The sequence below is a fragment of the Punica granatum genome, chromosome 1 (genome assembly GCF_007655135.1).
Source record: "Punica granatum isolate Tunisia-2019 chromosome 1, ASM765513v2, whole genome shotgun sequence".
Classification (NCBI taxonomy): domain Eukaryota; kingdom Viridiplantae; phylum Streptophyta; class Magnoliopsida; order Myrtales; family Lythraceae; genus Punica; species Punica granatum.
In genome coordinates, this window is record NC_045127.1 from 5876388 (window position 1) to 5897497 (window position 21110).

The window sequence follows — 21110 nt, forward strand, 5'->3', positions numbered from 1 at the left end:
GCAGTTCACTATCAGGACCCACATGACATCCGTCTCACAACCAACATCCATCAACTGTCAAGCATCATGTGACCCTACTATTTCGGTCCAACCAATAAAAATAATAATAACCTTAGACCTTCCTGAAACGTGGTTTTGATCTAACTGCAATTGTTGTCATCACAGATTAGTGTTCCAGATTGATGAAGAGAGAAATTTTCATATCGTTGGAAATCAACTTTGTAGAAATTAGAAAAACAGACACATGTAAGTGAGAAACATCAGCAGAAAAGATGACATATTTCATTGTCCCATCCCAGGTGGTTGGTGAATTCCAGTCAAAAACAACTGGACGGTTAAAAATTCTACACAAAATCTCGGCTTATTCCAAACCCTCTATTACTATCTGCCTCTATAACACAAAGCCTCGACTCTTGCAATTTTTTTTTTTTAATGATACGGTCTTAATACTGCTCCCTGGCCGTAACCCGGTGAGTGAGAATCAAAACACCAAACGATAACCCGGTGAGTGAGAATCAAAACACCAAACGAAAACTGCACGGAAAGAACTGAGCGCCCAAAAAATCTAGAGCTTCGGGGTTCAAGCGTCATCGAGAGCGAGGACTCCAGGGAGGGTCTTACCCTCAAGGAGCTCAAGGCTGGCCCCACCTCCAGTTGAGATGTGGCTCATCTTGTCAGCAAGCCCGACCTTCTCCACGGCCGCGACAGAGTCGCCTCCTCCGATAATGGTTGTCACTCCCTTCCCACTGAGCTCGGCCAGCTTCTTTGCTACAGCCTGAGTGTCATTGCATTCCCATAGTTAACACCTACCCTCAAATTATTTATTTAGTCAAGCTCGCGTACTACTAAAGATTAGTTTTTTGATAGACATACCTCAGTCCCGACAGCAAACTTGTCAAACTCAAACACACCCATGGGACCGTTCCAAATGATGGTCTGGGTGGCATCAAGAGCCTCGCTGAATGTCTTGATGCTGTCTGGTCCGATGTCCAGACCCATCCACCCATCAGGGATAGCTGATGCCGGAACAACCTGAAAGAATATGCCCTTGAGTTTCCAGCTCAAAGACGAATATGCTACCTACTACATATCATTCCTTCTCCACTAAGTCATGCTTGAGAATATTCCTTCTATGTTGACGTGAGGACAAAGCACGAACCTTGCTGTTAGCATCAGCAGCAAACTTGTCGGCAATGACCACGTCAGTAGGGAGCAGGATCTTTACACCCCTGGACTTGGCTTTCTCAAGAAGTGAAGTGGCAAGTTCCAGCTTGTCTTCTTCTACAAGGGAAGATCCAACGGAGTGACCTTGAGCTTTGTAGAATGTGAAGATCATTCCTCCACCGAGGAAGAGCAAGTCCACCTTGGCGAGGAGGGACTCCATCACTCCAATCTTAGTCGAGACCTTTGATCCACCAACAATTGCAGCGAATGGCCTCTTCGGCTTCGTCACAGCTCCAACTAGGTAGTCCAATTCCTAAAATGCAAATGAGTGCCCGTCATTGATCTGATTATTAAACCACAAAAAATGTTCAATAAAATTGACATGGAGATACTGCACCAAAAGGAGTATTCACGTACTTTCTGCATGAGGAAGCCAGCAACGGAAGGTTTCAAGTACTTTGCGACTCCCTCAGTGGAAGCATGAGCTCTGTGTGCAGTACCGAAAGCATCGTTAACGTAAACATCAGCCAGAGCAGCCAGCTTCTTTGCAAATTCAGGATCATTCTTCTCCTCCTCCTTGTAGAATCTGACATTCTCGAGAAGCAGAACTCCTCCTTCAGGAATTTCAGCAACCAGTTTCTCAACTTCCACACCAATGCAGTCATTCGCCATCTTAACCTGTTAACAGTGAGCAGCAGAGGAATAGATAAGCAAAGAGAACTCAATGATTTGGAAAAGAAAACAGCCTCTAGCCTCAAAACAAACCTCCACTCCAAGCAGTTCCGACAGCCTTGGGACAAGAGGCTTCAAACTGTATTTCGGTGTAACGCCCTTTGGGCGTCCCTGCAAGATAAAAGCAATACAACCCAAAATCATTAAGTCCATCCCATCTAGAGCTCACTTTGAGCATTCATACAATAGTTCAATGTGATCACCACATGCTATCAGTAAATAATGACACTATTGCAGAAGAAAATGCAAGAAGGTGGACCCTTCATGGCTGAATAGCCTCGCTGATATGCACTTCTCAGCAAATCATAACATTTAAGGCCAATTTCCATTTTTCTTTCCATTAGCGAAAGAGTGATGGATGGAACTGAATCTGTGGGCAAGAAGGCAGCTTTCTTCAATGAAGAACAGAATTGGAAATTTTCACTTCATCTCAATACTTTTGCAATTGCCAGGACATCTGATTGACGGAAAAGTAGAACAAAGGACCAGAAGCAGACAAAACACATTCGGACATTCCAATGCAGATAAGAGTCCGCGTCAAAAGATTAGCACAACCATGGAGGAAAAGGAATATAGGAAATACTGGGAAACCATCATCACCAACAGAATGACGGCTTCGCCATTGCCATCGGATCATTGGAAACAGCATGAAGACAGAATACCACAAAGGTTCGAAACTGGTTTCAACAAAATGACAACACCAAGTGAAGCTGAAGGTGGAAAAATCTCCGACAGCAAATCGACCATGCTTGAAACAGAACTATTCGTCACAGATTAACAAAAAAAGGACAGATTGAAAGAAAAATGAGCAGATTCACTTCCACACTCTATCTAATATAAACAGCACGAACATCAAACTCTTCAGAGATCTAAAGAGAGAGATGGATGAATCCGAAGTACCAAGTGGGAGGCGAGGATGACTCTGGCGCCGTGGCCCATCAAGTACTTGATGGTGGGGACCGCGGCTCTGACCCTGGTGTCGTCGGTGATCTTGAGGTTGTCATCCAAGGGGACGTTGAGATCCACCCTCACGAACACCCTCTTCCCCTTGAGCTCAGCCTCCTTGAGGACTCCGACGCTCTTCTTCGCGGCCATTTCTCTCCTCGGAATCTCAACCAAATCTCCTGCAACGAAACAGCTCGATCAGCACAGCTCGATCAGCATCCAGATCGAAGTGAGAAGGAAGTGAAGCGGGCGGAGGAGGAGATCGAACGATCTTACTGCTTAGCAAGTCGCGGCGGAAGTCTCGATCGATGAGCGGATGATGCTGGGGGAGGTGTATATGTAGCGTAAGAAGATCCGGTGAGGGATGCCACTCGCTGAGTCGAGTCACGTGCCGACTCAGTTCAACCGCAGCAGCTTCTAGACTTTCCTACCGTCCCCGTGGGTGAGAGGGACCAAAACCTTGGGCTGCCAGGCCCATAGTATCGATGGCTCCGCGGTAATCGCATGAGTCTGTGTTGGGCCCTTTGTTTTGGAAAAAAGCCCAGATTTGAGGCCCATTAGATTTTTTTTCAATGAACAAAATTGTGGTTGTCGGAGACATTACTATAACAATTCCGGGGATCAAATATTAAGGCTTGGTTTGGAAGTGTTGTTGCTGAAATATAAGTACTGAAATATAATTATTAAAAAATAAGTATTGATTTTAAAATAAGTAAAAGCGTTTGTGATGTAACAATTAAAAACTGTTGAAAGTAAAAAAAAAACAATTATTAATACTTGAAATAGAATAAGCAGAATCAAATTTTATAAGCACCTATTAACTTACTTGAGAAAATCACGCTTGCAACAGCAATTTCGACTCAAATCGTGATTTCAAGAACTCTCACCAAATATCAAATTAACTTAAGATTATAAGAGAAAATGATCATGAAACCTCTCACCGCATTCCCAAACGAACTCTAATTTTTCACTGAAAAATGAATATTAAAAGTTATTCAACCTCCTATCAAGAGCTCTTCTCATGGTTCGAATTTGTGTTCTTCTTCTAACAGTGATTACTAATATTTTGTTGGTGAGGCCCATTAATTTATTACATCCTAAAATCAAGAGGTCTTCGACACTATGGTGGACCTTTTCATGTTCTCTTAATTCCCTTGTCCCCCACTAGGTCTGTCAGTCTCGAGTCGAAAATTTTAGATCTCGTTTATTGTATAGATCAAGGAAAAAAGTTTTGGTGGGATAAAACATTTTACGGATATTACACTTTGGTACAAAAATCCTTTTTTGGGTGACGATTGAGTAGAAAAATGTTTCAAAACATTGTAATCAATTAGATTCCATCGCTCGGACTCTGATGCCATCAGCTCTTGCTGACGTGGCATTCTATGTGTCCCGTGAGCATCGAACGTGTCAAAATATTACTATAAAAAATTTATTTTTAAATTTTAATTAATATAAATAAAATAAAATAAAAATTTAAATACTCTCTCTGCCGTCTCTCTCTTCTTCTTTTTCTCCATCTCTGTCGCATGAGCAGAGGAGCAAATGAAAATGCAAGCAGATAAATCTAATTCAGCAAACGCAACCCAATTTAATCAAATACAAACCCATTTAATCCAAACGCAAATGCACGCAGAAGCAAAAGTGGACAGAAGCAAAAGCAAGCAGAACTCGTCGAACCTAATCTTCGTCAAAACGGATTGGAGCAAACAGTAGCAAAAGCAAAAAGCTAAAGCAAGTCGTCCAGAATGGATTGGAGCACCAGCCTCAATCTCCGTCTTTCCCCAGCCATCTACGGTTGGTTTCAGAATTAAAAATAATTTTAATTTTAATTATGAAAAATGACAAATAAAATGATATTATAAATTTGACTTGGAAAACGTGTGTTTTTATAATGTAGTGTGTTGAGTTAAAGTTAAACTTAAAATTTTTGACTTGAAAAATATGTATTTTTATTGTGTAATGTATTGAATTAAAGTTAAAAGTTAAGAGTGCGTTTGGATTGAGAGTTGAGTTGAGTTTTGATTTTAATTGGTTTGTAATGATTGTATAGTTGAATTATGAGAAAAAATAATAAATAATTGAGAAAAAATAATGATTAAGTAATGATTGTGTTGTTGATTTGTGAAAAAGTAATGAATAGTTGAGAGAATTTAATATTAAAAATTGAATTAAATGATTAAAAAAATTTAAAAAATAAAAAAGTAATGATTGTGATGTTGAATTAAAGATAAGTGGAATTGAGTTGAACATTTTTTCGAAAACAAACACACCTAAAATTTTTGTAATTTTAATTAGGAAAACAAATGGAGCTTAACATTTTTTTCTTTTAATTTCGACAAAGCAGCACACAATTTCCTTTTTTGGCCACATCAGCAACCAACAAGCAATTAACTTGAATAAATTTAATTAAAAAGAAAAAAATAATAATTTTTTTAATAAAAAAAGGTTATTGGAAGGGGCGCCCTCACCGGCGACCCCTACTCTCGTTCGATTTGGTTGGTGAGCTCTGAACCCACCAGCAAGCTTTGTCTGAGGGGGTCGTTGGCGGGGGCGCCCCCACCCCGAAACAGTAAAAAAAAATTTAAAAGAAGGGGGAGAAGAGGTGAGATAGGACTCCGACAAGGGTCTGGGTAGGGGAGACGAAGAGGCGCCCATGAGCACTTTGATATGTAGTGTAGTTGATTGCAACATTTTGAAACATTTTATACTCAATTGTTATATAAAAAAAAAAGTTCTGTACCAAAGTGTCCAAAAAAGGTTGTGTCCCCCAGACCTTTTACCCTTCATATCAACTCGGTGAGTTTATAATTTTAAAGAATCGTCTGTCGTATGTCAATGCTGCCAAATTAAGTGGGGAGTTGAACTTGCATATCCGAATGAATCTCTATGCATTTTTTTTATTCAAAATAAAGAGATCCTGAATGGAATTTCTCGTCTTCTCTTGATTCCCTTTTCCTTGGTCTCCACTCTGCCTGTGTTCTGTATTCACCGTTGTTATCAAATTAGGCGGGAGTCGAACTTGTATATTGCGAAAGCATCCGCTTTTAAGAGAGGGTCGTGTCGTGTCGCTCCTTACATTTGACATTGCCCAGTTTCATGGTTGAGCTCATTAGTACTTGTGTGGTTTGGTTGATCGTTGCTTGCGTTGTCCCAGCTCTGGAGGAAGAAGGAGAAGGCCTTGCGTTCCATTCTGTGGTTTGAATTTGAATTGAAGCAATGGGTTTTGAATACCTGCCTCTGATTTTCCGTGGTCTGGGTCCTTCTCCGTTGATATATAACGAGAATGATATGACAAAAAGGGGAATCTCAAAGCCGACCACTACCTCGGACAGTGACCACTTGTGCACGAATATCTCAGATCTGTCCCATTTCAAGCCTCTAATGAATCAAAAGCAGCACCACAACTTTATTAATCGGGATACTAAGACGGGTCAGGCACCTCGATAGCAATGGCGCTGTAACAGTTCGAAACAGTCCAATCTGGATCTATTGTTGTCCTTACCATCAGCAGCACCTCTAGCTAGAGCTGAGCTCCATGCTATCAGAGCCTTGACCTCCTTAGAATTCACAGTCACCATTAGACAATTCTATCCCTTAAAATGATAGGATTACTATGTTTAGAGATAATCCTTTCCGCCGGGGAGCACACAGACTATATGTAAAATCATGAGCGTAACCAACAAAAAAATCGGTTCATTAACTGGACAATTTTATTGAAGATGTTGAATGGGCTCTCCCTCTCTCATCATTCATCCCTACAATTTGTTGGGACACCTCGACGAGTAATGGCAGTTCACTTTTCTCTAATAAAAACACAACCCGTACTAAATACATGACAAATCCCAGTGAAGGGCAAAAAGGAGAAGAATCGAACTTGTAGCAGTCAATATATATCTTACACGGCAACAGGAGTGGCTTCATCGAGAGCAAGGACTCCCGGGAGCTCTTTGCCTTCCAGCAACTCCAGACTGGCACCACCACCGGTCGATATGTGGCTCATCACATCGGCGACTCCCACTTTCTCCACGGCTGCAACGGAGTCTCCGCCACCAATGATTGTTGTGACTCCCTTACCACTGAGTTCCGCAAGCTTCTTAGCAATTGCCTGAAAGAAGAAAGATGGTCGGTCAGAATTGGCAAGCAAATGGCATCAAACATTACATCTTGCAAGCCATTACTACTCAAGAAAACTCATGAGAGCGACGGATTTTGTTGTACCTCAGTTCCAACAGCGAACTTTTCAAACTCAAACACTCCCATTGGTCCGTTCCAGATAATAGTTTGGGTGGTTCCCAGGGCATCATTGAAGGTCTTGATGGAATCTGGTCCAATATCCAATCCCATCCACCCATCGGGAATGCCAGATGCTGGCACAATCTGCAATCACCAGACCAGTAAATTGTCACTACCATTCACAAGTTTAAATGATTTTGCATCAACTCAGCACGAATAGAGGGAACGTCTTTTGGAATCCAATACTCGAAGTGTAGGAACTACTGGAAGAATCTAAACAACGAACCTTGCTGTTTGCGTCAGGGGCAAACTTGTCAGCAATTACCACGTCGGTGGGTAGCAACAGAGAAACTCCCTTTGCCTTGGCCTTCTCGAGGAGAGATGTAGCAAGGCCCAACTTATCTTCTTCCACCAGGGATGAACCCACTGAAAGACCTTGTGCCTTGTAGAAGGTGAAGATCATTCCTCCACCGAGAAGAAGGATGTCACACTTCTCCAAGAGAGACTCGATCACTCCAATCTTAGAGGACACCTTGGAACCCCCAACTATAGCTGCAAATGGTCTCTTGGGGCTTGACACCGCACCAACAAGATAGTCCAGCTCCTGGTTAAAGATAAACATCACGGAGAGAACAACTATCAGAACCTTGATGCAACAATGAAGAAGCAGATATATCTAGTAAATGCCAAGTGAGTCGGATGTACCTTCTGCAAAAGGAAGCCAGCAACAGAGGGCTTCAAGAACTTGGTAACTCCCTCGGTCGAGGCGTGAGCTCTGTGTGCTGTACCGAAAGCATCATTTACATAGAGATCAGCCAATGAGGCGAGCTTCTTAGCGAACTCAGGTTCGTTCTTCTCTTCCTCCTTGTAGAACCGGACGTTCTCGAGGAGGAGTACACCACCCTCGGGCAATGAAGCCAACAGCTTCTCTACCTCGGGTCCAATGCAGTCATCTGCCTTCACAACCTACACCGACAAATGGGCATATCACAGATAGTCAGTTAACATAAAAATCTAACATAAAGTAACCCAGTTGTCTTGTTACTAAGAAGCTCAATTACCTGAATACCGAGGAGCTCAGATAGCCGAGGAACAAGAGGCGCCAAACTGTACTTTGGGGTGACACCTTTCGGACGCCCCTGAATTATTCAAAAGCATCCATAGTCATTGCCCAGCTCTTATATCAAGCAGTCATTGATCAACCCGTTTTCATATTCGAATCAGAGAGCATTAGGAGAGAAGATGAACTGAGATGTCATCAATAAAGGCAGGAACTCTCTGTGATGAAATTTGCATACTTTAGCGAATTAATCAAATCGGAAATTGGCATAATCCCATATTTAGAAGTTAAACATTCGGGAATCTTGATTGAGAATGCAAGCAGAAGACCATGAAATTGTGATTCGACAGCTCAAATATACCATGGAGCTCATAGAAAGTGCCAATTATCGTGCAAGAACCATAGTGATTAGCTACACCAAGGTCAAGTAACATCGGCATTGAAGCACTGCATTGCCATCTGTATGGAGCAATCGATTGTTTGTGAGGGAGAATTGCTCACCAAGTGGCTGGAGAGGATGACTTTAGCGCCATTCTGGATCAAGTGCTTGATGGTGGGGATGGCGGCGCGGACCCTGGTGTCGTCGGTGATGTTCTGGTTGTCGTCCAGGGGCACGTTCAGATCGGCACGGACGAACACCTTCTTCCCCTTGAGGTCAGAGGCGGTCAAATCCCCGACGCTCTTCTTGGCCATGGAGACGACCCCCCTGACGGCCTTGCGGGAGAAGGCGTGGAGCTTGGAGGCGACGTGGGCGGCGAAGACGGGGTCGGCGGCGGCGAACCCGAGGCGGCGGAGGCCGGAGGAGCGGAGGCCGGAGGAGGGGAGGTGGACGAGGAGGTTGGAGCGGGAGCGGGAGGAGGAGGTGGAGGAGGAGGAAGGGAGGAGAGAGAGGGTGGTGGGGGCTGCAGCTGACGCCATTGCTTCTCTCTCTTCTCAAGTTCAGAGCTGGGTCTTCTTCTTCGTCCTCTGGCTCTGCTCTGCTCTGCCCTTCCTCTGTTTTTCTTCTACTGCGCAGAGGAGAGCGCGTGTGTGGTGGGAAGATCAATGGGAGATGGGGCAGCGGATTTCGCCTTATCGTTGATGAGAGGTTGGAGACGTTTGATGAGCGAAATGCCGCAATGTTGTCCGCCTGATGGTAGGTGGGTCCGACTCCCTCCTCCACCTCATTTCTTCCTCTCGATTATATTTTTCTATGGAAAAAAATAAAGAAATCAATTTTTGGAACTTTTATTAGTGGCGACGAGTTCAATCTATGGCTATGATATTTCTAGCTTAACGTTGGATCGGGGGATTTGGGAGTTTTCCGGAGTTTTCGAAGAGGAGGGATTTGGAGGTACCCCTTCGGTAACCTTATTTGGAAAAAAATTATAAGGATTTTAGAAGAATTCGAAACACCTCATTCAAATGTCATAATTTCAAATCCTTCCAATTGAGAGATTTAGGAAGTTTTTATACATTTTTTTATTGAAAAAAATTAATAGTTTAACAATTCGACCCAAAATAAATTCAAAATAACAAGAACAATCCAATTAAGTTTCTCCAAACCCCTTAATGAGTTATATCCAAATAAGGGTTTCGAAATTCCTCGAAACCTTCCCCTCCTTAGCTTTCCATAACCCTCCGAATCCCTTAGTAAAAAATATCCAATCATAGTGTTAGCATGATCATTTGAGAGGAGAGTGTACAGTGCAATAATAAATGTTTTCACCGAATTTAAAAGATTTTTTTTATGGGCAATTAAACTAATTATACAAAAACAGGGAAAGGCAGTTTCAATAACATCTCTTGCTATAAGGTTAGAAATGCCTTCACGTTGTGAAGGGAAGCCGTGAATTCCTTACTCTAGAGGCTTTTTATTCGACTTTTGCATCACAACATTTTTTGTCAATTTTTTTTCTGACTCCTAACCCTATACTACGTCCATAAGCCTTTTTTATAATCGAAATAGTACGATCCTTAGAAGAGCGATCCAGTAACAATACAGAGATCTTCGGTGACACTGTTGCCGAAAACCTATAAACCCGAATTTATCCCCATCTTCGGGATGATGTATGTATTATCTTGATTGATACACGCGATGGAATGCGAATTCACCTCATAATGAGTACAATAAGTCCCCATTGCTCGACCGTCCCGGCCCATGGGCTTAACACGGTTGGATTGGGGCCCAATACTTTCATTGTTTGGGTTGAAGCCCTTTGAGATGATTTCTATGTATCATCATGGGCCGGGCCACCAGTGATTGGGCCTAGATAGGCCCATTAATGGAAGCCCCGCCGGCCTCCGTCTTCCCCGGAGAGCGGCAAAACCCATTGCCCGGCGGCAACTGTTAGCAGAGAGATAAAGCTCCCCCATTCCTCTGAGCCGAGCTTCAAGGGAGAGAGCTCGAGTTCACTCATTGCTGTCCATTGATGGACCTTGCTTTCCTCCAGAGCTCGGGTTCACCTCTCTCTTCTTCACCTCAATTATCCCAGTCCTTTCCCACTCCCGTCCGCTTCCTGTCACCGTCGCACCGCCGCGCAGGAATCACCCGCCGGCGACGTCACACTTTCAGCTTCAGAGTACGTTCTTCGTCCAGCCCGGACTGGTCGGATTGGCAGCGGCTGAGCCAGTCGATACAGCGCGGGTCTGAGCGTTTCTGGTCGAAATGCCGAGACTCTTTGAAGATGGAGACGGGGCTCGACGTGGATGAGGCTAACACTAAGGCGCGGGAGCTCGCGGGGAGAGTTACGGAGCGGGCGAAGGTGGACGAGGCCGAGTTGACTCGGTTCAGGACTGAGCTGTTGCCCGCCTTTCTCCAGTGGAACCGCTGGGAACGGTGGAAGGTAATGCATAATGCTTCTATACTTCCATTAACGTTGATTCTGCTGGTTGTACAGCTTGTAAGTTGATATAGTTCAGGTTGATGAATTGACAATCTGATTATTCCCAGGACGTCAAGAATTGGGACCCGAAACGAGTCGGTGCCCTGATCATGTACATGTTTGTTGTAGCATTTTCGTGTCAAAGAGTGTACGTAGCAGTTCGAGCTCCCTTCCAAGATCGTCAGCGGAAGGAGTTAACTGAAGCATACATGGAGGCATTGATACCTGAGCCATCGCCCAGTAATATTAGAAAGTGAGCTTCACGTTTCGTTTGTTTTGTCAAATGAATAATGTCTTGTCTGCCGGTATTTATGAATGGTCTATGGTGCTTTTCTGTGTTTGCAGGTTCAAGAAGGGTGTATGGAGGAAGTCGACGCCCAAAGGGCTGAAGCTGAAAAAGTTTATTGAAGGACCTGATGGGACGCTCATTCATGATCCGTCTTATGTTGGGGAGGATGCATGGGATGATAGTGGAGAATCGTTGCGGCGAGATTTGAAACAAATCATTGACAGTGATGTGACCTTGAAGGAGGAACAGAAGAGCAAAGTCAGGGGAGAATTGGCCATTCGAGGTTGGTCGAATTGTGCATGTCTTGCTTGACTACTTTTGATCTGTTAATCTAATGTCCCCTGTTCCTGTCTGTGCGCGCAAAGAATATCTTGTGTGTGTTCCCATGTCAATATCATTTTCTCTCTGAGTTTGAGCCTATCAGTCTAAGCGTATACGAATTCCAATTTGTCGCAAAATCATGAGCAGAATTGATGCATGTTACTGTATCATTTCTAATGTCCAGATTTTCGTGCTCGCAGAAGAGGTTAAAGAAAAAGGCGATACATGGAGAGAAAGATTAAGTACGTGGAAGGAAGTCCTCAAAAATGAGCAGTTGAATGAGCAGTTAGACTCTTTAAAAGCCAAATATGTTGTTGAATTTGATATGAAAGAAGTTGAGAACAGTCTGCGGAAGGATGTCAAAGAAAAGGTAGCAAATTCACAGGGTGTTAGGGCACAGTGGATAGCTAAGAGATGGTGGAGATACCGTCCCAAACTACCTTATACTTACTTTCTCCAGAAACTTGATTCCTCAGAGGTATATTGCTGTGTTTTCTTTCTGTCTCTTTTCTCTCTAAATTGTGTCTTGTTGCAAAATAGAGTGACATCTGCAGTTTTTTCCTATATAAATCAGTTGGGACTTTTGGGTTGTCTATTCAAATCAAAGAAATTTGCCTTCTTAGTCATATCAACTGCTGCTTTTTTTCGTCCTAGAATTCTCAGTAAGACATTAAATCTGTCCGTTGCAATCATATGCAAGTTTCAAATAATAAGACAATTTATATAATGAGTCAATTTCCTGGTTTTTTTTATATGTAATATGCATCTTGTACCTCCGTTGTGACCTTGATTAGTTTTAAAATTAATGTTTGTTAGCTCACTCTGTAAAGAAAGCATAAATCTTTATTGATTGAGATGTTTCTGTTACTCTGATTCTGATTGGACAGGTTGCTGCTATAGTCTTTACAGAGGACCTCAAAAGATTGTATGTGACGATGAAAGAAGGTTTTCCTTTGGAATATATTGTAAGTGTAAACATGATGTTACTGTCAAAGCGAACTATACATTCTGACATAAACATTCCCTGATTTTTGTTTCTTTTCTGGAATTTTCAAGGTCGATATTCCCCTTGATCCATACTTATTTGATACTATTTCAAGTTCTGGAGTTGAAGTTGATCTCCTTCAGAGGCGCCAGATTCACTACTTCATGAAAGTTCTGATTGCATTGGTGCCTGGGTTACTAATCTTATGGCTAATACGGGAATCTGTGATGCTTCTGCATGTCACTTCAAAGCGATTTCTCTACAAGAAGTATAATCAACTTTTTGACATGGCATATGCAGAGAATTTTATTCTTGTAATGTTCTTATCCTCCATCTGATTTCTTTCTCTTGATATTAGCCCCTTTTCCCTTCTATTTGAAAATTTCACAATTGTATGCCTTTGAGTATATCTTGTCTTTTCAGCCAGTTGGAGATGTTGGCGAGACCAAATCAATGTATAAAGAAGTAGTATTAGGAGGTGATGTCTGGGATCTACTTGATGAATTAATGATTTATATGGGAAATCCGATGCAATACTATGAGAAAGAAGTGAAGTTTGTCCGGGTATGATTTCTTTGTATTTCGAAAAACAGAATCGTTCAAATTGAAGAATATGCTTTGAAATTGATAAAGGTATGTAAATATCCGTTGGCTGCATTTAACAGGGCGTACTTCTATCTGGACCTCCTGGAACAGGGAAAACACTTTTTGCCCGAACACTTGCAAAAGAAAGTGGACTGCCATTCGTCTTTGCTTCTGGAGCAGAGTTTACAGATAGCGAAAAAAGTGGCGCAGCTAGAATCAATGAAATGTTCTCCATAGCAAGAAGAAATGTAAGTATTTTAATTGAAATCATTTCTTGGAGGTAGCATTGGTGGCATGTGGAATGTGGATCATGGTCTGTCATAGCTTTCTGTGTGCCTATTGATTCCCTTGCTGGCTTTGCATTCACCATTTTATATTAATTGTCCAACTCTATGTGGCTTTAGTGTTGAATTGGAATTGCATTGCAGCTATCAGTGAGTGGATGCATTGCCAACTTTGGTTAGCTCGTTTCGGGAGCAAGATAAACATGATGAAAACTCTAGCAGACAACTAGCGTACCCTGGATTAGCATGGCCCCGTTTTCCTTTAGATATATATATATATATATATATATATTATTTTATTTTTCGAATTTTGCTGTCTGAATGAAGTGGTTCCATCCAACAATCATGTTTTTATTGCATCAGTTTGAAATTAAGTTTTAATCCTAAATTGTAAGAAGTGCATTACTTAATCTATGTTCTCCATGAAGGCTCCTTCATTTGTATTTGTGGACGAAGTGGATGCTATTGCTGGAAGGCATGCAAGAAAGGATCCACGGAGAAGAGCAACATTTGAGGCATTAATTGCACAGCTTGATGGAGAGTAAGTGCAAACATGTGCCTGGGGTTTTTTCTCTCGATTATTTTTTAGCGCCTTAATTATAAGCTTTGAAGAATCTGAAAATGCTTATAGACCTCCTAGTTAAGAATTTGGAAAATATATTTTGCTTGTTTTCTAAGGCTTTTGTTTATTTATTTGTAGGAAGGAAAAAACAGGTGTTGATCGATTTTCACTCAGACAAGCTGTGATATTCATCTGTGCTACTAATAGGCCTGATGAATTAGATTTGGAGTTTGTCCGCCCTGGGCGCATTGACCGTCGACTATACATTGGGCTTCCGGATGCAAAACAGCGTGAACAAATCTTTGTCGTCCACAGTGCGGGAAAACAGCTTGCTGAAGATGTGGACTTTGGGAAGGTAAGTTTTCGCCTACTTTTTGTATTTTCTGTCTTCAAGATTTAGTGGTGGTGATTCACTGATTTGACACTTATAGCATTGTCTAACAAGAGCAATAATTTTGCATTCCCACCCAGATCTGATAGACCATCTATCTGTAAAGTGCCTTAAATCTATGTAAAATGCACAAAACAGCGGGCATAGTTTGATTGAGTCTCATCATTTTAGGCTTTCTTCATGGTTATTGTAGTATCAGCTCCTACCTGATAAATGGTAGCTCAGTTTTCTTAGATCTTTATCTGTAGAATTGAAAGGCAACCTCACTATTGTCTTCTTTGTGTTTTCACAGCTTGTATTCCGTACAGTTGGTTTCTCGGGAGCTGATATCCGGAATCTTGTAAATGAGTCAGCAATTATGTCTGTAAGTTTCTTAATCACAGGACTTTTTATTGGTGCAGTTTCATTTATTGTTCTGGCGGTGGTCAGTGGTTTTGCACTTTCTACAACTGGCTATAGTCGCCATTCTTAAATCTGTGATCTGCTTGTCTCTTAAGGTGCGGAAAGGACATTCCATGATCTGCCAGCAAGATATTGTTGATGTTTTAGACAAGCAACTCCTTGAGGGAATGGGTGTGCTTCTCACAGAGGAAGAACAACAGAAATGCAAAGAAAGTGTATGAGAGCATTGTCATCTTATGTAACTAGTTCAATGGTACAGTACCCTACTTCAGTATCTTTTCATCAATGATGCATTTTTATGTAATAGGTGTCGCTTGAAAAGAAGAAGCTGCTGGCTGTTCATGAAGCTGGTCATATTCTATTGGCTCACCTGTTTCCTTGTTTTGATTGGCATGCATTTTCTCAGCTTCTGCCTGGTGGGAAGGTACAGTTTGGATCCAAAAGAAAGTTTTATGGCGAAATTTCAGGTTTATTCATTCGACTTTGGTTTTAGGAAAATTGAATTATGTTCCCTAATCTTAACAGGAAACTGCAATATCTGTGTTTTATCCCCGAGAAGATATGGTAGATCAAGGTTATACTACCTTTGGCTATATGAAGATGCAGATGGTAGTTGCTCAGGGTGGTCGTTGTGCTGAACGTGTAATCTTTGGGGATGATGTAACTGATGGTGGAAAGGATGATTTGGAGAAAATAACAAAGGTAAGTGAATGAATGGACGGAGACAGCTGCTGCATTAGGGAAATTGATCTGGTCCATTTCTTATATCTTCAATTGACTGTGTTTGAACTTTCACAAGGAAATAGCTGCTCGTTTTTATGTTTAAGGATGGTTAGCCTTGGTAGTTTCTTCAATTACTAACTGACAAGTATCAAAATGTTTATGCCACTTCCCTAAGGATCTTTTTATCCTTTCGGAGGAAACATTATGTGTGGTTTATACAGAATGTAACAAAGAAATAATCTCACCTGTCTACGAATAAAATATGTTAAAAGTTTTGAGTCATGTCAACAATAAGGGAGAATGATGTCGATGGTAGTGATAGAGAGTAAAAATATTAGCAGATAGCTGTTTAATTGAGTGCATCTCTTGTTCAGATTGCTAGGGAGATGGTGATCAGTCCTCAAAATTCAAGATTGGGGCTGGCTGCTCTTACAAAGAGGGTTGGACTATTGGATCAACCTGACAATCCAGATGGCGAGCTGATAAAGTATCGGGTATGCATGTGGTTTCTGTGAGTTGTGAATGTAGTGTACTGGCATTCTATTTTCTATGCATTAACCAATTTATCCTTATTCCTTATGTCAGTGGGATGATCCTCATGTGGTACCGGCTGATATGTCGCTGGAATTATCTGAACTATTTACACGGGAATTGACGAGGGTAAATATGATGCTCCTTTTTAAAGGTCTTTGTACTCCCGAGTGTGCTATTATGGGATTTAACACCTACATAATCGAACTATGGACTAAGTCCTAACATCTCAGCAATTTGTATAGAAAGATCTTCCTCGAGAATGTATGCTGGCATTTTCCTTTACATTTTCTCCTACATGCGTGCGAACAGTCTTTTGAAGGAAAATGTGTTCTGAATTCGGGTTTCCGCATTCCACATAGTTGATTTGCTAATCATGCACTTTTCACATACTATAAGTTAGTGTTCCAGGTTCCTTTCCATCTTGGTGAGTATATTCTTCTTAAAGAAAAAGGAATTGAAGAAAACTGTGACGATATATATCCGTGGAATGGTGAGCTGTGGCCTTGTACTTTCTTGTTGACATTGTGACGTGTAATGTTTGTCGCAGTATATTGAGGAGACAGAAGAACTTGCAATGAAAGGTTTGATTGACAACCGGCACCTATTGGATGTTATCGCTGATACACTCTTGGAAACTTCGAGAATAACTGGACTGGTAAGCCACTTCTGATACTGTATTTTTATGAGTTACTGTACACTTAACATTAACTGCTTTTTTCTGCTTTATTCACCTTTCAAATTACCTGAAATTCTCTTTCATGAAGAGCTTGGGAATTATCTGAAATCAAATTTTAAGTGGAGTGGACCTTTGATTTCCGCTGGCCAGTGTCACAATCAATGCATAACTTGACAGCTAATCTTTCTGTAACCTTTCCGGTCACACTCCCTTCTCCACCACTTCGCAGGAAGTCGAGGATATAATGAAGCAAATGGATGTTCAGATGTTCAAGGATTTTGTGAAGCCCTATCAGATAAACTTGGAAGAGGTATGTTACATATTGATATGGCATCGTCCTCGGTTTCATGCACCACAAACCTTAAAAATTACAATATGTATGTTCCCTGGATCGTGATTATCCCAATGTTTTTGTCACATCATCAATTGTTATTTAGCATTATTGCACGTCAGATGCAAAGAAACGGAATCATTTCAGAATCAAACACCTGCAAATTTCAATGGAAGCGTCCCTTGTTGAAATCATTTTTGATCGCCTTTTCCTTTTCCCCTGCAAATTTATTAGCACGTTGCTGTGAGTTTATGATAGATATTACATTGTGAATCCTTGTTCCACAGGATGGACCATTACATCATAACGACAAGCTGCGGTATAAACCATTGGATATATACCCAGCTCCCCTCCACCGATGCTAACTCTCTCCTTCTTGGGATGCAAAATCATCGGAGGTCTTGATTTTCTCGTTGTGTGCATCCAATGTGGCTGCATCTTCAAGTGCAGCAGCGGCTGAACTGGTCACCTTTTGTGGAGAAGCCGAGGATCTTTTTTTTCCATGTCCTTGGAAGGAGACGTGGGAGAAAGAACTCGCATTGTCGGACAGCCCTATGTGATGCACGATATCAAGAAGCTTCCCCGTTGATGCCCTCGTGCCCAGTTTTTGACATGGAAAGTCTGGCAGGCCCTCGACCAACATCTACTCCTTTTTGGTGTGCGTGGCACAATATCCTTTTGGTTGAATTTCGTTGTCTATATCAAATAAGCGTGGGTGAGAGACAGAAATTTACGTATGTGCTGCCTTTGACACGGCAAGCAAATTGTACCAGTTACATCAGTCTTACTGGAAAAGAGCCGAAGAGAATTGCATTTGTGTAGGACACATTCATGTAGGAACTGAGATGTGAAATGTCGATGTTCGTGTACAAACTTCACAAAGCCCCACCCAAGACGTAGGCATGAGGATTCTCCCAGCCATTCAATGAGTAGGGGCAGCCATGGGCTTGAATACTCGATGAGTGTTACTTATGTAGCAAGAAATCAAATTGTCTATGTGTTCAATTTTTCATTTGCATGCATTCTAATTAGATGTTACTCCACCAAATGATCGAGTAATGCTTACTGAATATCTGCTCAGTCCAAGGGCCATGCTTTTGGTCCAATCCCTTCAATTCCCTCCTAGCACTCTGTATTGTACGTAAGGCGGGCCTGGCCATATCTTTGCTTTTCAAACAAACCTGGTCGATATCTTCCTTCCCCAGCGTCAGCTTGTTCTAGAAGCCTATAACATCATAGTATACGATAAAATTAAAGGGTAATAGAATTCGAATACGTTTCCTCTTAGATGTCAATATCAGCCGTTGCAATCGATGATTCAATATGATCCATTCCATAGCCATCATAGTCATGTCGGCATGCCAAAGATCAGATACTTAAAACAAGTTTTGCTGCTGCTTAAGGAAACACATTACATCCGCTATGATACGAGTAGTGTATTGTTATGAATACATCATTTAAGAATTAATCTTTGAGATACTCGAAGAATCCCTCGCTTAGAACTAGAAGGTTTCCCTACATTTCTAAGGCTTACTTGCAAATGCTAGTGGAACACTTCGAGTAATTATTATAAATATGAGCTTCAATGGGACCTTTGACTGATCTAGGTCACAGCTTGCTTCTTTTTGGGACTCCGACAGGTGCATCCCTCGATCTCTTTTCAACTGCTCGAGATAGCTGCTTCACTGCCTCTTTTGATAAATGACGTGGTCGGCTCAGCCACAGGCCTCCATCTACCACGAGCGTGGCTCCATTAACATATTTACCTTCAGTGAATTCAGATTAGTTAGTATTACTACAGCGACAATAAATCAAGACCTTGACAACCTCCACAAGATGGTCAAGTCATCAAAATTTGATTGAACTGAGGTGTAGGCACTTGGGGTTAAAGCGAAACATCTCAGTTTTGAGTTGCTGTTGCTCTTGTTTAACAGGACGTCAGAACAAAACCTATACAGGATTTGTCTGGACGGACAAACAATAGGAAACAATAGAAGATGCTAACAATCCTAAGAAAAGCAAAGAGCGAGGAACATAAGATGCGCGCATATAGAAGAGGTACTCGACAGAATTGGCATTACTAACCGGCATCAGAAGCAAGATATAGCGCTGCCATTGCAATATCCCATTTGTCTCCCAGCTTGTACAGAGGCATATACTCTCTCGCCTTGCTTTCGATCTCATCAGGAACAAGTTTACTCATTCCAGGAGTATCGCTGATAGGCCCAGGTGCAATTCCATTGACTCTAATATCATAATCGGCTCCCCACTCTAGGGCCAGGTTTCTTGCGAGTGCATCAACAGCTGCCTGTTACAATCATAGGGATGTTAACCGAACAATTAATTTCACAAACTCGCTCAAGTTGAAACCTAGACCAGCATTAGGGAGATTAACTATCGGAAAACATCCTGATTCACCGTCACAAACCTTTGCAGCAGATACATGGATTTGATACCAAGCTGCCGTGTAATGCAAAGTAGCACTAATGTTCAAAATCATTCCACCATTTGATGAGCTCCTGCCTTTCCCTCCTTTCTTAAGGTAGTTGAGAGCTTCGTGGCACATTGTAAATGTGCCAACAGTATCAATGTCCATCACTGCAAGGACCAAGCTCTACACTGTCAAGGCTTTCACCCAAAATTGTCAGAGCTTCGGGATGGACTGGGAAAAAATAAAGACGATTTCCCAAGCAACACGAACCTGTCCGAAATCCATTAGGAGACAAATCTTCAGCTGAAACCAGAAAATTTCCAGCTGCAGCATTCACCAGAATGTCCAGCCGGCCGAAATGCTTGACTGTCGATTCCACTACCCTCTTGGCATCTTCTTGCTTCCGCACATCGCCCTCGAAACCGACCGCCTAGCATAACACACAGCAACAAGAGTGCACCAGGAGCAGTACAATCAGTCCCAACTACCAACACCCGACAACATAGTAAAGAGATCGGGCACTCGTTTCACAATTCACAATCATGGAATCTATTAAAGACATTCGTCAGCAGCATCGCGAGGGTAGTCAGCTGGAAACTCAGACAAGACAGGCCTCGAATTCCATGGTTGCCAGTTCGATTTCATTCCAAGGAAACGGGAGAAATGAGGTGAATAAGGAGGTGAGGAGGGAGAGAGCTGAGGAGCATACAGACCGGAATCCCGAGAGACTGGAGAGCGGAGACGGCGGAGTCGAGGACGGCCTTGCGGCGGCCCATGATCGCGACCGAGGCTCCATGCTTCCCGTATTGGGTGGAGATCTCGAACCCGATCCCTGAACCGCCGCCGGTTATCAGGGCGACCTTCCCATGCAGGATATCGGACTTGAACGGCGACTCCATCTCTCTCTCTCTCCCCCCTGCGGTTCGTGCGGCAATGGAATCTCTGCTTCGGAGAAGCCGGTGGTAATGGAACAGAGCAGACACAGATTGCGTCGCGTCCCCTCCTCGTCTTTTGCACCCCCACGGAGTAGACCCGTTCAATTTTACGACTCTCGCCGTCTCGTGAATGAGCGAAGCAAGCAGAATTTGTCTGCATTAATATTTTTTTTTACTTATTATTCGGAAATCAGCGTAATAAAACTTTCGCAGCAGTAATGTTTGACTTTTTTGTATCATTGCATTTATTTTTATTATTTTTCGCTGAATAAAAGGTTAGGTTAGGTTATTAAGTGGGCGTTTGGTTTCAGAGTTAAAGTAATTTTGATTTTAATTGTGAAAAAAAAATAAATGAGATGGTATTATAAATTTGACTTGAAAAATGTGTGTTTTTGTTGTGTAACGGGTAGAGTTAAAATCAAAATTATGATTCTAAAATTTAATCATCAAACCAAACAGGCCCTAATTCGCTATGGCTGCCTCAATTAAGAGAACCTAACCGCCACAGAATATTTCTTTCGTCATAACTCGTTGACACTTTAGCCCAACTTGATTACCGCAGCCCCACCAACATACTAGTGAATTAAGTCCAATTCTCACTGAATCAAATATTATGGATCGACCACCGCCATCCCATAATACACTCAGATAGTGGCGAAC

General features: G+C 42.1%; 4 protein-coding genes across 4 annotated transcripts; 1 reads left to right on the top strand and 3 right to left on the bottom strand.

Moving 5' to 3' along the window:
- Window positions 1-247: 247 nt before the first annotated feature.
- On the bottom strand, window positions 248-3274 carry LOC116205884 (phosphoglycerate kinase, cytosolic). Its single transcript, XM_031538609.1, has 7 exons — window positions 3118-3274; window positions 2797-3020; window positions 1930-2007; window positions 1582-1842; window positions 1160-1477; window positions 874-1032; window positions 248-775 (listed from the first exon to the last, which is right to left on the bottom strand). Exons 2-7 carry the CDS (start codon window positions 2989-2991, stop codon window positions 581-583), a joined length of 1206 nt encoding a protein of 401 aa, XP_031394469.1. The 5' UTR covers window positions 2992-3020; window positions 3118-3274; the 3' UTR covers window positions 248-580.
- Window positions 3275-6532: 3258 nt separating this feature from the next.
- LOC116205969 (phosphoglycerate kinase, chloroplastic) lies at window positions 6533-9241 on the bottom strand. The gene is made up of 6 exons (XM_031538718.1): window positions 8639-9241; window positions 8139-8216; window positions 7783-8043; window positions 7364-7681; window positions 7063-7221; window positions 6533-6949 (listed from the first exon to the last, which is right to left on the bottom strand). Exons 1-6 carry the CDS (start codon window positions 9053-9055, stop codon window positions 6740-6742), a joined length of 1443 nt encoding a protein of 480 aa, XP_031394578.1. The 5' UTR covers window positions 9056-9241; the 3' UTR covers window positions 6533-6739.
- A 1221-nt stretch (window positions 9242-10462) lies between these two features.
- LOC116193262 (ATP-dependent zinc metalloprotease FTSH 12, chloroplastic) lies at window positions 10463-18106 on the top strand. The gene is made up of 19 exons (XM_031522072.1): window positions 10463-10962; window positions 11070-11254; window positions 11347-11573; window positions 11812-12089; window positions 12499-12576; window positions 12668-12910; window positions 13020-13160; window positions 13262-13429; window positions 13894-14006; window positions 14166-14382; window positions 14711-14782; window positions 14916-15035; window positions 15128-15244; window positions 15346-15522; window positions 15918-16037; window positions 16129-16203; window positions 16625-16732; window positions 16983-17063; window positions 17372-18106. Exons 1-19 carry the CDS (start codon window positions 10549-10551, stop codon window positions 17447-17449), a joined length of 3012 nt encoding a protein of 1003 aa, XP_031377932.1. The 5' UTR covers window positions 10463-10548; the 3' UTR covers window positions 17450-18106.
- Window positions 18107-18398: 292 nt separating this feature from the next.
- LOC116193263 (peroxisomal 2,4-dienoyl-CoA reductase-like) lies at window positions 18399-20588 on the bottom strand. Its single transcript, XM_031522073.1, has 5 exons — window positions 20229-20588; window positions 19786-19945; window positions 19513-19682; window positions 19170-19392; window positions 18399-18850 (listed from the first exon to the last, which is right to left on the bottom strand). The coding sequence occupies exons 1-5, from the start codon at window positions 20412-20414 to the stop codon at window positions 18693-18695; spliced, it is 897 nt and encodes a 298-aa protein (XP_031377933.1). The 5' UTR covers window positions 20415-20588; the 3' UTR covers window positions 18399-18692.
- Between the last annotated feature and the right edge of the window lie 522 nt (window positions 20589-21110).

What these genes read in the sequence shown, in the direction of transcription:
- LOC116193263 (XM_031522073.1), bottom strand. Translation starts at nt 20,414, where the DNA reads ATGGAGTCGCCGTTCAAGTCCGATATCCTGCATGGGAAGGTCGCCCTG. An exon ending in TCCAGTCTCTCGGGATTCCG is followed by an intron (nt 19,946 to 20,228) that starts GTCTGTATGCTC and finishes GTGTTATGCTAG; the next exon opens with GCGGTCGGTTTCGAGGGCGA. An exon ending in TCCTAATGGATTTCGGACAG is followed by an intron (nt 19,683 to 19,785) that starts GTTCGTGTTGCT and finishes TGGTCCTTGCAG; the next exon opens with TGATGGACATTGATACTGTT.
- LOC116205884 (XM_031538609.1), bottom strand. Translation starts at nt 2,991, where the DNA reads ATGGCCGCGAAGAAGAGCGTCGGAGTCCTCAAGGAGGCTGAGCTCAAG. An exon ending in CGGAACTGCTTGGAGTGGAG is followed by an intron (nt 1,843 to 1,929) that starts GTTTGTTTTGAG and finishes CACTGTTAACAG; the next exon opens with GTTAAGATGGCGAATGACTG. An exon ending in CTGCTGATGCTAACAGCAAG is followed by an intron (nt 1,033 to 1,159) that starts GTTCGTGCTTTG and finishes ATATTCTTTCAG; the next exon opens with GTTGTTCCGGCATCAGCTAT.
- LOC116205969 (XM_031538718.1), bottom strand. Translation starts at nt 9,055, where the DNA reads ATGGCGTCAGCTGCAGCCCCCACCACCCTCTCTCTCCTCCCTTCCTCC. An exon ending in TCATCCTCTCCAGCCACTTG is followed by an intron (nt 8,217 to 8,638) that starts GTGAGCAATTCT and finishes TGAATAATTCAG; the next exon opens with GGGCGTCCGAAAGGTGTCAC. An exon ending in AGTTCGCTGTTGGAACTGAG is followed by an intron (nt 6,950 to 7,062) that starts GTACAACAAAAT and finishes TTCTTCTTTCAG; the next exon opens with GCAATTGCTAAGAAGCTTGC.
- LOC116193262 (XM_031522072.1), top strand. Translation starts at nt 10,549, where the DNA reads ATGGACCTTGCTTTCCTCCAGAGCTCGGGTTCACCTCTCTCTTCTTCA. An exon ending in TCTCCATAGCAAGAAGAAAT is followed by an intron (nt 13,430 to 13,893) that starts GTAAGTATTTTA and finishes TTCTCCATGAAG; the next exon opens with GCTCCTTCATTTGTATTTGT. An exon ending in ATGAGTCAGCAATTATGTCT is followed by an intron (nt 14,783 to 14,915) that starts GTAAGTTTCTTA and finishes TTGTCTCTTAAG; the next exon opens with GTGCGGAAAGGACATTCCAT.